We start from the raw sequence: 13724 nt of genomic DNA on the forward strand, positions 1-13724 counted from the left end.
TAAAATCCTATAGTTCATTTTATTTACATAATTATGCCTAAATTTTAAGAAATACTTCAATTACACAAATTTCTCGTCACGAGAGAAACAAAGGAACAGAGGACAGAGAGAAAGCCATAATAAACATCTCGACTATGATCCTACATGAACACAAGAGCCGCGCATTTTTTTTTTCTCCTCTGATTTAGTTTTGACTTTGATGTCACAGAGAACGCACAAAATAAAACAATGACTCGACAATTTTTCCACGCAGACAAGAAAGTGACACCAGCAAAATGTAACCACAAAGGAGAGAGAAAAACCTATCTAGCTTTCCTCGAAAGTGCGAAAAAGATTAAGAAATGGGCGTCACACACAAAAAAGTAACACATCAAGGCCAAGCAGTTCTAGACAATTTCAACAAGACTTGGTCAGCAACAAACAAGGTTGATGCATTCTATCTTAAACGCAAGACAAACAGGATCATCACTTTGTTTGAAAGAAAAAAAAAAAGTTTTGGCTTGATACGTCGGAACCCAGGACACCATAAAAACAAGATACGAGAGATTCATAGAAATATCATCACCTTATAAAACTTTTTTTTTTTTTAATGTGGTAAAGGACACAATTCTGACGAGCAAGTAGTACTTTGTCCAGCAATTCCAAGTTCACAAGCTTTTTCTTTTCCCTTTTTTTTCCTTGCACATCAATGATTGCGCGTTATCCTCGTCATTTCGGCGGCAGCAGCCAATCAATCTCTTGCAGACCTGTCCTTCAAAAGCCGTCATAGCCCTTTGCATGCCGTCATAGCCCTTTGCATAGACCCTCTAACGCTATAAACTCCAATTTGATGAGAAAAATAGTATTGCCCCAGCAAAAATATCTACCTATGACGAGCCGACACGTCGACCCCCTTTCGCCTTCACCAGAAAGTTGACTTGCCACACAAAACATCCTAGCACAAGGTAGACGCCTATGTTATGTACACATGTAAAAACGTCCATAAAACACTGGAGGTTGCGGTGGTACTGGTGGTTATTATACCGGGAACGTCATGACAGCCATCAAACCAAACCGTCATCACAGCGCATAATGATGGAAAACAAGAGACCCAACAACCAACTTACTTTCCGGCGACAAAAATCTCCCGACACTTGAATTGCTCAACGGCATTTCTTTAAACCTATGGCTGAAGACTCTGCAATCAAGCTCTTCAAAAACGTCTGCGAGAGAACGATGTCGACAATCCAAAACCTGACCTGAGCGGACGACAGTCTCGTACATACGACCAGTGTATACACTCGTAGGCATTTCACTGCCCAATCCAGACATTGTCCCCTTTTTTTTCTTTTGCGCATTCGCCATGGAATGGGGCACGTTGCCCACGCATGGCCAAACCTCAGAAGTCAAAAGGTGTTTGCCCTACCAATTGCTGTGCCAAACACAACGAACAAAACTAATGGCTAGTCATAAACAGGCTATAAATACAAATAATTAAGCAACGAAACAGGCAATATAAGGTTCTATCAGCCAGGTACAAGTAAACAAACGCACACAAGAATGGCGGTACGTCTCAGGTCGTTCATGACAGCCGTAGCCGAATAACAAACGCATTAGGGCATAAGAAAATTATCGTATAACTTTGGCGGCTAATCTTTTTGAGAAAACTGGGTTACAAGGTTGAGCTCCAAGAACTCTTACGTGTCGATTAATTTCCACTGCGAGCAGTCACAAAAAAGCCGTTATCTTACATGTAGCATCATCCTATACAGACATCACTGCATTGCCAACTCTAGTCTTTTTCTGCCTGGAGAACCGCGTTCACTGCAGAATGCGGGCTCCCAAGCACAGCGACGCCCACATGAGCAAAAAAGAAAAACTAAATAAAAATCTTTTTTAAAATCACACGCACGCACACACACACACAAAGGATTCATAAGTTGCCAACAATGACCCATTTATAATTCTAGATTTGCTTGAATATGGCAGCATTATTTTTTAAACCCTAGTCAACTACTACTTGAAATAAAGCCTAGTGGCGATGCAGAGAAAACTTGATGGTGTTCGCTTCACACCTGCCAAGCGATTTGTGCTGCAGCCGTCCCAAGCAGGCCACAGGAGGAACACAGATGCTACTTCAGCGACAGTTAGTTTTTCTGTAATTTTTTTTTTTCTTGGCAAATGCAGAAAGAAAACGTAGAAAGGATTTGCCAAACAGTCACCATAAACAGCACTTTCCCATACGAGAGTTTTAGGTCCAAATTTCAACAAAATCCAAACTCCAACAGCACAACGTGCTGCTTTCACTTTCAAAGTCCCAACGACGACAAGTGTGAAACGAACAACCCCAAGTTTCCTCTCTCGGTGCGCTTAAAGTATGCAAAAGTAACTTTGATAAGGAAAAAAATAAAACAAATAACACTTATCAACATGCACAAGGACACAATAATCGCACAACAAACAGATATGCGTTGCAACCGCCACCTAAACGTGATCGAGCAAGACTTACAAGGGGGGAAAATGCAATGATCTATAATAAAGAAAGTGGGGGGGGGGGGGAGAGAGAAAAAAAAGAAAGCCTAGAAAACAACTACATACGACTGATTTTGCACAACCTGATTGGCGAGTGCGAAAGTACCGCCCACACAACAGCGCAGAAAGTGGCTGCTGTCTACTTCAGGTTGGCACGACACAGGCCTGCCAGTAATGCTATTAACACCATCTCGGCAGCGATTTTGTGGAAAATGCGAGGCAACCCGACTTCCCCGCAATGGGTCCCAAATGACACCGACAAAGATCATAACGGTGACATGCGACGACCGCCAAGAAAGTAGGTATGGCATGCACACAGCCAACAAGAGTATCAAGAGATTCAAACAATGGCGGGGCCTACGCTACCAGGAGGTCATCAGTGTTTGCCAATGTAGATGCGTGATCACACTCAATGTTGTGAGAGCACTAGGTATACCAGACTATTCCGGTTAAACAGATCGTTAGCTTGAGCTCAAATTTCGCATGTAGGTAGTGATTCACAGTGCCTTTCACAGCTAGTTTCATCGAATCGCAAGTATCTCTTGTCTGCAACGACAACTTAAAATATGGAGATTTTTCTGCAATGGATAGGTGGCGCCACCTTTGACTGTAAGGGTGAAACAAACCACATGCCTTATTTCAGTACAAGATTACACTCCTGTTCCATTCCTGCCAAGTTTACGTCTGTCATCATTGCAGCTGACAGATACTTACAGCCAGCTAATTTGGGCAAAACAGCCTAGTAACGAACCGTTTCATTAAAGTTGTTGTCACCTCGAAGCAAGATTTGGGTGTGAACGAGCCCGCAGTTTATCCAGAATATATGCGCATACCCAACATTATTTATGCGACATTTCTCAAAGAATGCGCGAAGTTCCTCTCGCGCTCTTTGCTACGGAGACAGTGAAGCAACAGCACGCCAGAATCCACAGAGACAGTGTTGACGGCACCACAGGCAAGACCTCGGTGTGAAAAGTACCAGGCAGCATCGACGCATCCCAGGAAGGCCCATTTTTTCTTTTCAATGGCAACCAGAAGAGCACGACAAATGCGCATGGGCCTACGAGCAATCGTAGCGACGTAAGCAACGCGCCCACGCATTGCATACCGGCGATGGTAAACCTTTCTTTAAAAAATTGCATTTTTTTATTTTATTGAATTATTTTTTACACCTTTACTCGTACTTTTGTTCCTACAAGTTTACAATAATGACCTAGCTTGTGTGTAATGCTGGTGTGAGTGTTGTTTTTTTCTTGTTTTTTTTTTTGCGAGTCGTGTGCAAATGTCGCACGGTGTCGCACATTTGCGTGCTTCTCGACACAGTGTTCAGCAGAGAGGTTAGTTCAGTGCTTGTGTGGTATGAGCGAAGATACAGAAGTGTTGTATCCTCGTGAGGAATTATGTTGCGATCGCTTTCTTATTTACAGCAATAAAAAATATGACGAGGAGGAGAAAGAAAGAACTAACGACTCGTCCGTCTTTGTCTCCACTCAAACCGAAGGCGTTGCCATGGCCGGGTGCGTAGCAACGCCTTTTCGGCCGGCATCCTCTAGCAAATGGGACCGACGCCCTTAACTGCACCTTTCTTTTCATTTTTTTTTGTCACCCAACAATCGGGACCCAATCGCTTATCCCATGACAGAAGAAGCTCTTAGCCACGCGTGACGAGTCACTAACTGGTCCATCAGAGCCAGCCATTCATCTACCAAAGGGCAAGCAACTCTGAACAAAACCGGACAAAGTCAGGAAAAAGGTTTCTTTTTTTTTCTTTTAAAGAAAATGAATGCAAGAAAGCTGTATAAAAGACGCAGTGCGACCTCTTGTAGTTAGTTGTGCGTTTGGTACGAAGTCAAGCCTTCGAAGTCATAGGAGGCGCAAGGGGCAAAAACTGGAATAGAAAAATAGCTCAGAGAAGAACAAGAAAAACCCTACCTACGTCGACAACTCCAACACACACAAAAAAAAAAAAACATCTGCAACTTCGCGCTGCCGAAGTGACAAGCGTCCCCGCCAATGCTCGCTCGTTTCTCTTAGAAAGGGGAAACCGCCGGCATCGAACAAAGGACGCACACACATGCGCGCGCCCGACACGTCAATGTTCTTTCCCTCCTCCGGGAGAGAGATGCACACCGTTGATTATGAAAAGAAAAAAAAAAGAAAAAAAGATAGAAAACAACATGACCTAACTGTGCATTCAATTTGTTAGTTTAAAATTTACACCTAAGTTTACTTGCTTTTTTTTTCTTTTTATCCATTCTCGTGAAAATTCCTATAAATTCAATATTTTTTTTTATCCCACAATAATAAAGTTGTTCTTGTCGCCACAATGTGGCCACAACAGCACAGCCTCCCACATGGTTTGCGAGAGACGAGATATATATATATATATATATATAGGGTCTCGAAAAGGGGAAAAAAAAAACAGTAATAGAGAAACGGTAATCACTTAATAACCCGCCCACCAAGGCAGCCCGCTCTCCTTCCATAAGATAGTACATACAATAGATATACATAAATACATTATACTACTATATAAACTATCAATAGCTGGTTACAGCGCTAGGTCTTCAAAAAGTTTAGAAGAAAATCCCTCTCCCACCCGAGCACAACAGGAATTTTCACTATTCCACTTATGCTAAGAAGACGCGGTTAGTGAGGAAGAGGGCAAACATGTACGGGAAGAAAAAGGGAGAAAAAAAAATCGAAGGAACTAACTAACAGCCCCACACACTTCTGCCCTCCTTGGTTCAGATTACGTTGTCCGCGTGCATTTGCGCACGATCCAACAGTAAGAACCGAGCGAAAAGACAGCAACGAGACATGCTATCGACACAACATCGCAAAAGAATGGGATTCGAAAGTCGGTGGGTGAGGGAGGTGGGGAAAGAGCTCTCAGGAACCAGGCAACACAATCCTATGTAGCAAGAACTGAGCTACAGACGAAACGCCTCAGACCACACCTACGCTTCCGCTGGCTACCAAAAGAAGCAGACGCCAACTTTAGCAGACGACGCACGGCTGAATACACAAGGTGAGGCACCAGGAACAGAAGAGAGGTACCTGCCAAGCAAAGTGCGAGAGCAGGACAGAACAAGCTTGCGAGATGGCATCGCACACATAATCCTACTTTCTTTGAGGAAGGTAGAGCAAGCTGTCCTGTGCTACAGCAGCCTGAGGAAGGACAGAATATCGAAGTCTGTAAACTTCCGCAGCAACCTGAAGCCACAGTGACCAAAGGTAGTAGAAGTAGTGCTAGCTAGTAGCGGTACTAGCTTCCGTCACGCGTCCGCCTCGGCCTGTCAAACACCCTGACCCATCCACCTGGAGCAAATGCCCTGGCTCTCGACGCTCGGCCTGTCCACAAACATGCACCACAACGCACACAACACGATCACCACTGCAGCCCAACTGGTAGTGTACCTGCCTAGGCAATATGAGACAGCAGTCAATTGAAATAACGTCCTAACTGCACCTCTACACCTCGTGTCTTTCGGCACTCCTGCCAACGCGGCGCAGGAAAGGCGTCTCCGTTTGCTTTGCCACACAAGTCTCACTGACATCTCGTCACAAGAGTAGTAAAAAGCTAAATAAAATAAAAACAAGGAAAGAAATGCCTTGCGGAAAACACACGCCACCTATCCGAATACTGCGCCCACACGTATGGCTGGAAAAGTTGTGACGATCGAGCGAAAATCGCAGCATACACGATGGATCACAATCTGTGCCAAACATCCAGAAGCAACACTGGCATTGTAGACACCGCAAACACCTCACTGATTCCTCTTCTCATGCACACACATCCCCAAAGGCAGATTCCCTAGACCAAAGGTTTCCCCCGCATCACCAGAAGCAGCGAAGTAATCCGCAGTTCCGCTGTCTTACCGACTCTCACTCTAAAGAAACGGTGCCGTGAAAGCAGCAATACCAGCAAGCACAGCCATGAGAAACAAGGCCGATGGCCTCGTCAACCTTCACATTTCAATGCCCCTCATGCGCAGACATGCTCAAGAAAGATGCAAACGCTCTCGTGAGGTGGGAGGGATACGGGAATAGTAAAGCACATGTATCACCGAGTTGGGCAGCTGCAAACTAGGAAACCTGAAAAATTTCGTTAAGAAGCATGCAAATAGTACAAGAAGCAAGATTCAGTTAAGCCAGAAGGAAAAAAACTTGGAAGAAAACAGGACCCACCGAGACAGTTTCACCTTTCGAGAGCTCTGCTCACCTTCTCAGTGTGACAAACATTACACGCACAGCAGCATCATGGTTCCAGTCAAGACATTACGTAGTGATTTTCAGTCGGTATGCAAAAGCCTCCTGCAGCCAGTGCCAAGGAACAACATAACGAAATCTCACTCCAAGAAATATCGCTCACTTCAACCCTGTACGGTCACGTTCAAAACAAAGACACCGTTGGGAGTTCTGTACGCCGAAAAGTGCATTCCCCGATTTGGATCCTGGGCGGCTAGTTCTTAGCAACTTAGCAGCCAAGTTTCGAAAGACGTAATACAACTAACACGATTCTGCAGAAACCTCTGTAATGAGACACCAGAACACTACTCGCATAAAGTATGTCCTCCGTTACTCAATGACCTCCCAAAAGCTTGGACTCCTTTTGCTAGCAAAGCAAGCCTAAAAAAACAAAATTTTGCCTTATCGTCTCTAGATTGCAGAAAGGATACGACAGAGCCATGTTTCATGTGCTTTGCATTCTTCGAACAAAACCGTCGCCCTTGTTATAATGCCACATTACATGCCCGAACGGAGTTGTCAGTTTTTTTAATACGAACGTGTGGAGACGCAGACAGAGCTTACAACTTTTGTGAGAATGCACTCTTCAGCGCACAAAACCTACCAATGTCGCGGTCGGAAATAAAAACATCATAACCACCACTTCATTGAAAATCTCCAGGAGCACAACACAGAAAACAGGCAACAATCGCGTCATTAGTCTGCTGCTTGCCGACTCAACAGCAGCAGCAACAGCAGCAAAAGAAATGTACTCTAATCAGTGGCTGCTGGATGTAACAGATTACAGAACGCTAACATGATTTTCAGCCAACTAATGAACAACTCACCAGTAACGAAGACTTTGGAAAAACTAGTAAAAAGAAAGTCAATGAAGAATCTTAAAAATTGACACAGTTTTCCCAGCAGGCTAAAACCACCAGACATCGCGCTTTTCTTTCAAGCACCGCGTCATTAGTCTGCTACTTGCCGACTCAACAGCAGCAGCAACAGAACGCCATGCTTTAGCATGCAAGGAAAACAATCAACATAAAAGAAATGTACTCTAATCAGTGGCTGCTGGATGTAACAGATTACAGAATGCTAACATGATTTTCAGCCAACTTCATCCAATGAAATAACCAAAAACATAATTCACAGAGCTAGTACCAGCAACTGTTATGAACAACTAAACAGTAATGAAGATACCAGTGCTTTGGAAAAACTAGTAAAAAGAAAGTCCATGAAGGATCTTAAAAATTGACACAATTTTCCCAGCAGGCTAAAACCAGCAGACATCGCACTTTTCTTTCAAGCACTGGTGACTACCACTGTTGTGAGAACCAGTTCACCAGCAGGGCTCAAAAACGAAGTGCGTCTTCGGGTGCGGCGACCACCAGCAAGCAGGTGCCAACTCAGAAGCGGCTTTCCTAGTTATGCCCTAAGCAACACATCTTTGGATGTAACCTCCCATGACCGGTGCATTTTCATAGCCAGTTCTTGACAGACAGAAAAAAGCACCAGCAGACAGCACTTCTTTTCATGTTAGCATTCCATTCTGGGACCAGTTTGCACTCCAAAAGGCCTGTCTTCCGCAGAGTCAATCTGATTTTTGGCCGCACACAAAGCAGCTACCCGGTGCGCAGCAGCGGTCACCGAAAAGTCCCGCGAAACGATCGCACTCGTAAACTGCACCCAGTGGTTCGTGTACCTTTGCGAACAGTTAACTATAACACAAATTTGCTAATACATTGCCTGCAGCTCGAGTAACAGACGTCAGTCAATCAGGCACAGAACCACCAGCAGCTTAACGGGAGTAAGAAAAAAGAGGAAGGGAGACCCTACAGCCCACACCTACGATGAAACATGCTCGTCTGTGTCTTCATAGTTGGGGGCCACCCTCTCAAACCGGAAGTGTGCGTTATTCAAGGTCCCATCACCTACACTGCTGCACGTTAGAGCTGCTTGGTACGGCTAAAACGCACTGTCTTCAGCACCTTCTGCCCACTACCAACTCCTGCAGGCTGCCCGGGGGGGCATGACTCGACACAAAAGCCCTCGCATCACTGATGGGAAGAGAGAATTTTTTAAAAATGGGAGTGTTAAGTGGATTGCACGCCTTCCCACGGCGCTGGCTCACAAGGGGCGTGCCCTACAGGGACATGGGCAGGCTGTTGCGTGCGATGTCGCAGCTGCAGTAGGGGCACTTGGTCGTGACAGCCGCACACGTGCCGCACAGCACCAGGTGGTTGCAGGGAAGCACCGCCACGCTGCGGTTATGCTGCTGGCATACCAGGCACTTGCTCTTGCACTGCTGCTGGTACAGAACCTACACAGTACAGAAGAAAAAGAATGCTTTTGAGAGGAAATCAATGAACACCCCACTGCTGCTTGTTACAGTGACAACGAAGGAGTGACAAACTACAGATGCCAATTTTTTTTGCCGTTCCTATGAGCGAGGCACCAGCTCAAATCTCTGGTGGCCAATGGCATTGCTGACCGCTCGCAATTCCAGCCCGAACAAAATGTAGCCTTTGTGGCCATGTATCGACCTTGCTATCTTGTGCTCGACCACGATGATTGTTTACACTGGTCTTTGCTTCAGGTGCTCGAATGAGAGACTGACAAAGCAACCACTGCTGGGCGACTGCTAGTCCATACATCCCGTGAAACTAGGCAGCCGTGGTTGGTCTACGAAGTGGCACCCTTGACTGTCGGGATACCAGGACCGACCGAGAGGTTCAACAACACACCAAGAACCCTGCATGTCTGACAAATCACCGACGTTACACCCTGCCACCAGTTTCAGCACTATCCAAAGCCATTCCCTACTGCTTGGGAAAGTAGTGGGCCCACCAGAACCAGATCCACATGCCAGAACAAACTTTGGACTGCGCCCCAACCTTGCTTCGTCAGTGCTTTGGCGACAACTGCATCGTCGTACCTCCCCACCGGACCGAACACAACTGCATCGCACTGTCTTCACCTTTAAATTAATGCCTGGAAACTCTGCGCAATATTCCTTTCGTGACGCACGTCTTGCCTGTAGCCATGCATACGCCCGTGCCCTGCACGGGTGCAAGAGGATGCAGTAGTGCCTTACTTGCACAAGGTGACACATTGCACCATAAAAGTGTCTGAATGACAGGGCATGAACATTGTGTTTGCAGCGCTGTTTAAGTTGTCCAGCTTGCGTTTACTAACAATGACGACCCCTACGGAAGTAGTCATAAGTGCTCTTCTAAACCTTAAAAAGAAGGTGTAGAGTGTGCCTCACAAGTAGTGCACCGAACGCCCTTTACTAGTGGTGAAGTCCATATTGCTGGAAAATCACACTGCGCGGTTTCACGTCCCAAAACTGCAGAGTTTGTTTAAGAAGGACACCCTATCAATTTTGACCGCCTGAGCGTTCCTTCAATTAACACTCACCTAATTTCAGTACAAAGGCATTTTTTGCATGTTGCCCCCATCAAAATGTGGCCACTGCACCAGGAATTCGACCCGCGACATTGGCACCAGAACGCCGAAGGTTATTAACCAGAGACTGCGGGAGCACCAGAATTATACAAATGTACCATGACTGCCCGCACACCGTGTCAAGCAGACGAGTCGAAGAAGAAGAGCACCTTGTCCACGGCATCCAAGTCGGCGCGCAGCTGCTCCTGGAGCAGGCGCAGCTGGGTGGCCGGCAGCTTCTCGAGCTCCTGCAGTCGCAGGGGCCCAAAGCCAGCCGCCCGCCCAGACGCCAGGGCCTCCAGCTCCTTCTGCAGTAGGGCCATCTGACCCAGGGCCTGCGCAGGGATGGTGAGGATGACGATGTCCGACTGAATGTCAAAGGGAGCTGGCTACTAGGAGAAAGCATTGTTCTTTTTTTTAAATATGTGTCCGAACATAATAAAAATTATGTTACTAATATCAATGCAGTTTTTCGTGCTCTTCTCAAATGTGTTATCAATTTTTATGAAGATTAAGTGGTTTTTGTACGGGGAAACAAAAACTAGGCATTTTGTGCGCAATATGTGAACCTTTTGTTTTAACAGGGCGTGGCAGAATTACTGATCATGCTCCTTTATAACCATAATAAGCTGAAACCTAGAAATTTTTTTATATACCTAAAAATGCGAAAAGAGAAAGTATAAATCTGTTGTGGCTTTACTTCATAACGTCTTTTGCATGTCATACGGCAATTCCATAAACATATATAGTATATATAAAACTGATTGTAAACCAAGATAAACACTAGCACTCAATGCACCATCAGGAATCATAAGTAGGAGGCTAGCTCTTGTGTTAACCAAACTAGGCAAGTACAAGATAGGTCAGCAGAGCGCTAATTATTGCGACAACAATTATACGGACACTCCAGCCACACTCCGCATCCCAGCTACCTGCACCATGGTTTGGGAGGTGAAAAAGAACGCAAGTGTGGCCTTCCGCGTACACCACACACACGCACGCTGTTCCTCTCTAAAACAAGGCGCACCACGCTAGAGTACTGGCAGGCGAATGCAGGACAAAATGCTCTTTGCCACACGGGCAACGCTTCCCAGTTAAAAGTTTGGTGGCCGTTACACATCAATTCTCCAGGTTGTTATCGCTGCTTCGCTTCAGGTCTGTGTAACTGAGGAGTCTGAAAAATCGGGCTTTGAAAAAAATCAATCAGTGATGTACATGCCTCCTTTTAGAACGAGTTTTGCCTGAAAGTAGGTGCTAATGAAAAATCGTAAAATTATCCGTGTCGCTAGGACAATCGTAAGCAAGCCTTAAGAATGGGATATTTTATTATAAAATCTTGGAAGTTGACAGGTATGTTAAAGCAATCATCTCCTGCATGCACCATGACATTAAAAAAAGAGTGCTTTTCCACGAGTTCAGGGAGAGAGTAATGTCAACCTGCGGAAAGCAGACGCACCTCGTCTCGTTGACATTCAGCCATCTTTTCCCTGTGCTTGGCCTCTTCAACTTCCCGCTTCCATGCCTCATACACCTGCCAACAAAGAAGGTAGAGGGAAAGGGTTACACCACATCATAGCTGAGACATCTGATGCCAAATGCATGAGTGTAAGCTAAAAAATGGCTTGAGCCCTTTCCCACCCACCACATCAAGCACAGAAATACAATTGAAGAAAAGATACACACAGCGCCTCATAAAAGCAGTTGTCATGCATTTGCACATATTTTATTTTTTACCTTCTGAATTTATCAAGCAATAGGCCCCTTCCTCTCCGAACCCCTCTTACTGGTTGTGGTACAGTTCAGAGTGATATAATTCAGAGTAATCATTTAACTGATAGACATTTACGCACCAAAGCAATAACCGGGCTACAAGAGGATGCCACGCAGTGGATTTGTCAATTTCGACCACCTGATGTTCTTTTAGCATGCACTGGAATTTAAATATACATGAGCCTTTTCACATTTCACCCTAATCGAAGTGAAACTGTGGCTCAGCTATGAATTAAGCCCATCAAAACATGCTCAGATGAGCGCGTGTTGCCAACATTAAAATTCAGTTAAGCAGTGGCACACTCAAGCCTTGGCAACCGCCAACACTTTTTGCAACATGTCACACACATACGCACACAAGAATGGCTCAGTGCGTGAGCCAGTGCACCCCCCAGCTATTGTTGATAAGCGGACTTACGGCTCGCGCCTGCACCAGGCCTTCCTCCCACGAGCCCGGCATGGGCTGGTGCAGCCCTGGGGGCGCCTTGGGGGCCATCCGGTCATCCCAGAGCAAGTGTGACGAAGATGGGGACGACAGCGCCCCCTGGCTGAAGTCGTACATGCCCGGGAAGCCCGGGTACTTGGGTCCCGAGAAGGAGCCCGCTCCACCGGAGTGGCTGTAGAAGGCTGCAGCCGCCTGTGTATGAGAAAATCCAGGAAGATTTGATGTGATTTGGTTAACTGGTTGATTGATTGACTCGCTTCTTCTCAAGCTTCTTTGTTGTTATTCCTAGTTTCTAGTAGCAATACCTCAAACCTGGAACACTAATCTGCTATGCAACCTAACCTACCGTAACCTAACCTAACCTTCCCTCACCTTGTCCATTGCGTGGTCATGGCTGGACTGCAGGCCAAGGCTGTGGGGTAGGGAACCCACGGGGGGCGACATGTTGCCTCCGAGCCGCCGATTGCAGTGCATGCCGCTTGCCCCCGGAATGTTCATAGGTGCCGAACTTCCTAGCAAACCTGCGCAAGACAATTTCATCGCATCCTTTTTTGAAACGAAAGTTTCACAAAGCACGCAAACATAAAAGAAAGACAGCAGCTATTTTAGAGGATGTCGTTTATTCACTAACATCCAACCAAGCTTGTCAACCGCACCACTGCCAAAGTGATTCAATGCAACTTCTGGACACAAATTTACCTAAATAAGTTTCCCAGAAAACCAGCAGAAACCCACTGTTGCTTACCTGAACTTGTTAGCCCTTGCGTTATTGATGTGCTCACGGGGTTGGAATCATTTTCTAGATCCTTGTCTATAGAAGCCTCGACATTGATGTCTTCCAGGCTAAGGTCGTCAAGTGCTACACCTGCAATGACATAGAGCAGGTTTTCATTCTCACAGGGCCGAACAAATGAAAGCTTCAAATCTCTCACAAACTAGTACATTAAGTAAAACATTGAGCTGAATATTCATGAACATTCATTCAACTGAGCACTTTGTTTGACGTTAGGAAAGTAGTAGAAATTTAGAGGTGAACATTCAGATAATTAAATGAGTGAAGTAAGAAAACGTTCAGCCTAATGTATAATTCCACCCTTTCAATTTTATTCTTTGTTTATGTAGTCAAAAGTTATAGAAGTCAATTAAAATGTACACACAAATAATTCATAATCCACAAACAGCTTAAGCCGATACAATTTTTTTTGCATGAAGTCAGACACCTGCCTGCCTCAGAGCACGTTTTCAAACTACACACTGTCCTGCGGGCACATATCCTCGTGGGAAAGTAAGACTCCCTTGCATTCCCCGATGTTTT

General features: G+C 45.5%; 1 protein-coding gene across 3 annotated transcripts in view; it reads right to left on the minus strand.

Annotated features, from left to right (window-relative positions):
- LOC119453034 (RING finger protein unkempt-like) overlaps nucleotides 1–13724 on the minus strand; it is a 26085-nt gene continuing 12361 nt past the window's right edge. Inside the window, exons 9-14 of one of the 3 annotated variants that reach the window (XM_037715010.2) lie at nucleotides 13155–13274; nucleotides 12782–12930; nucleotides 12383–12601; nucleotides 11651–11725; nucleotides 10365–10529; nucleotides 1–9067 (exon numbers count right to left, since the gene is read on the minus strand). In XM_037715010.2, coding sequence (XP_037570938.1) covers nucleotides 8891–9067; nucleotides 10365–10529; nucleotides 11651–11725; nucleotides 12383–12601; nucleotides 12782–12930; nucleotides 13155–13274 — 905 coding nt within the window. In that variant the 3' untranslated portion in view covers nucleotides 1–8890. Of the gene's footprint in view, nucleotides 9068–10313; nucleotides 10530–11650; nucleotides 11726–12382; nucleotides 12602–12781; nucleotides 12931–13154; nucleotides 13275–13724 lie in introns of all 3 variants that reach the window. The other 2 variants (XM_049667486.1, XM_049667487.1) reach the window with 2 other exon arrangements.

The sequence above is a fragment of the Dermacentor silvarum genome, chromosome 5 (genome assembly GCF_013339745.2).
Source record: "Dermacentor silvarum isolate Dsil-2018 chromosome 5, BIME_Dsil_1.4, whole genome shotgun sequence".
In the NCBI taxonomy this organism is placed as follows: Eukaryota; Metazoa; Arthropoda; class Arachnida; order Ixodida; family Ixodidae; genus Dermacentor; species Dermacentor silvarum.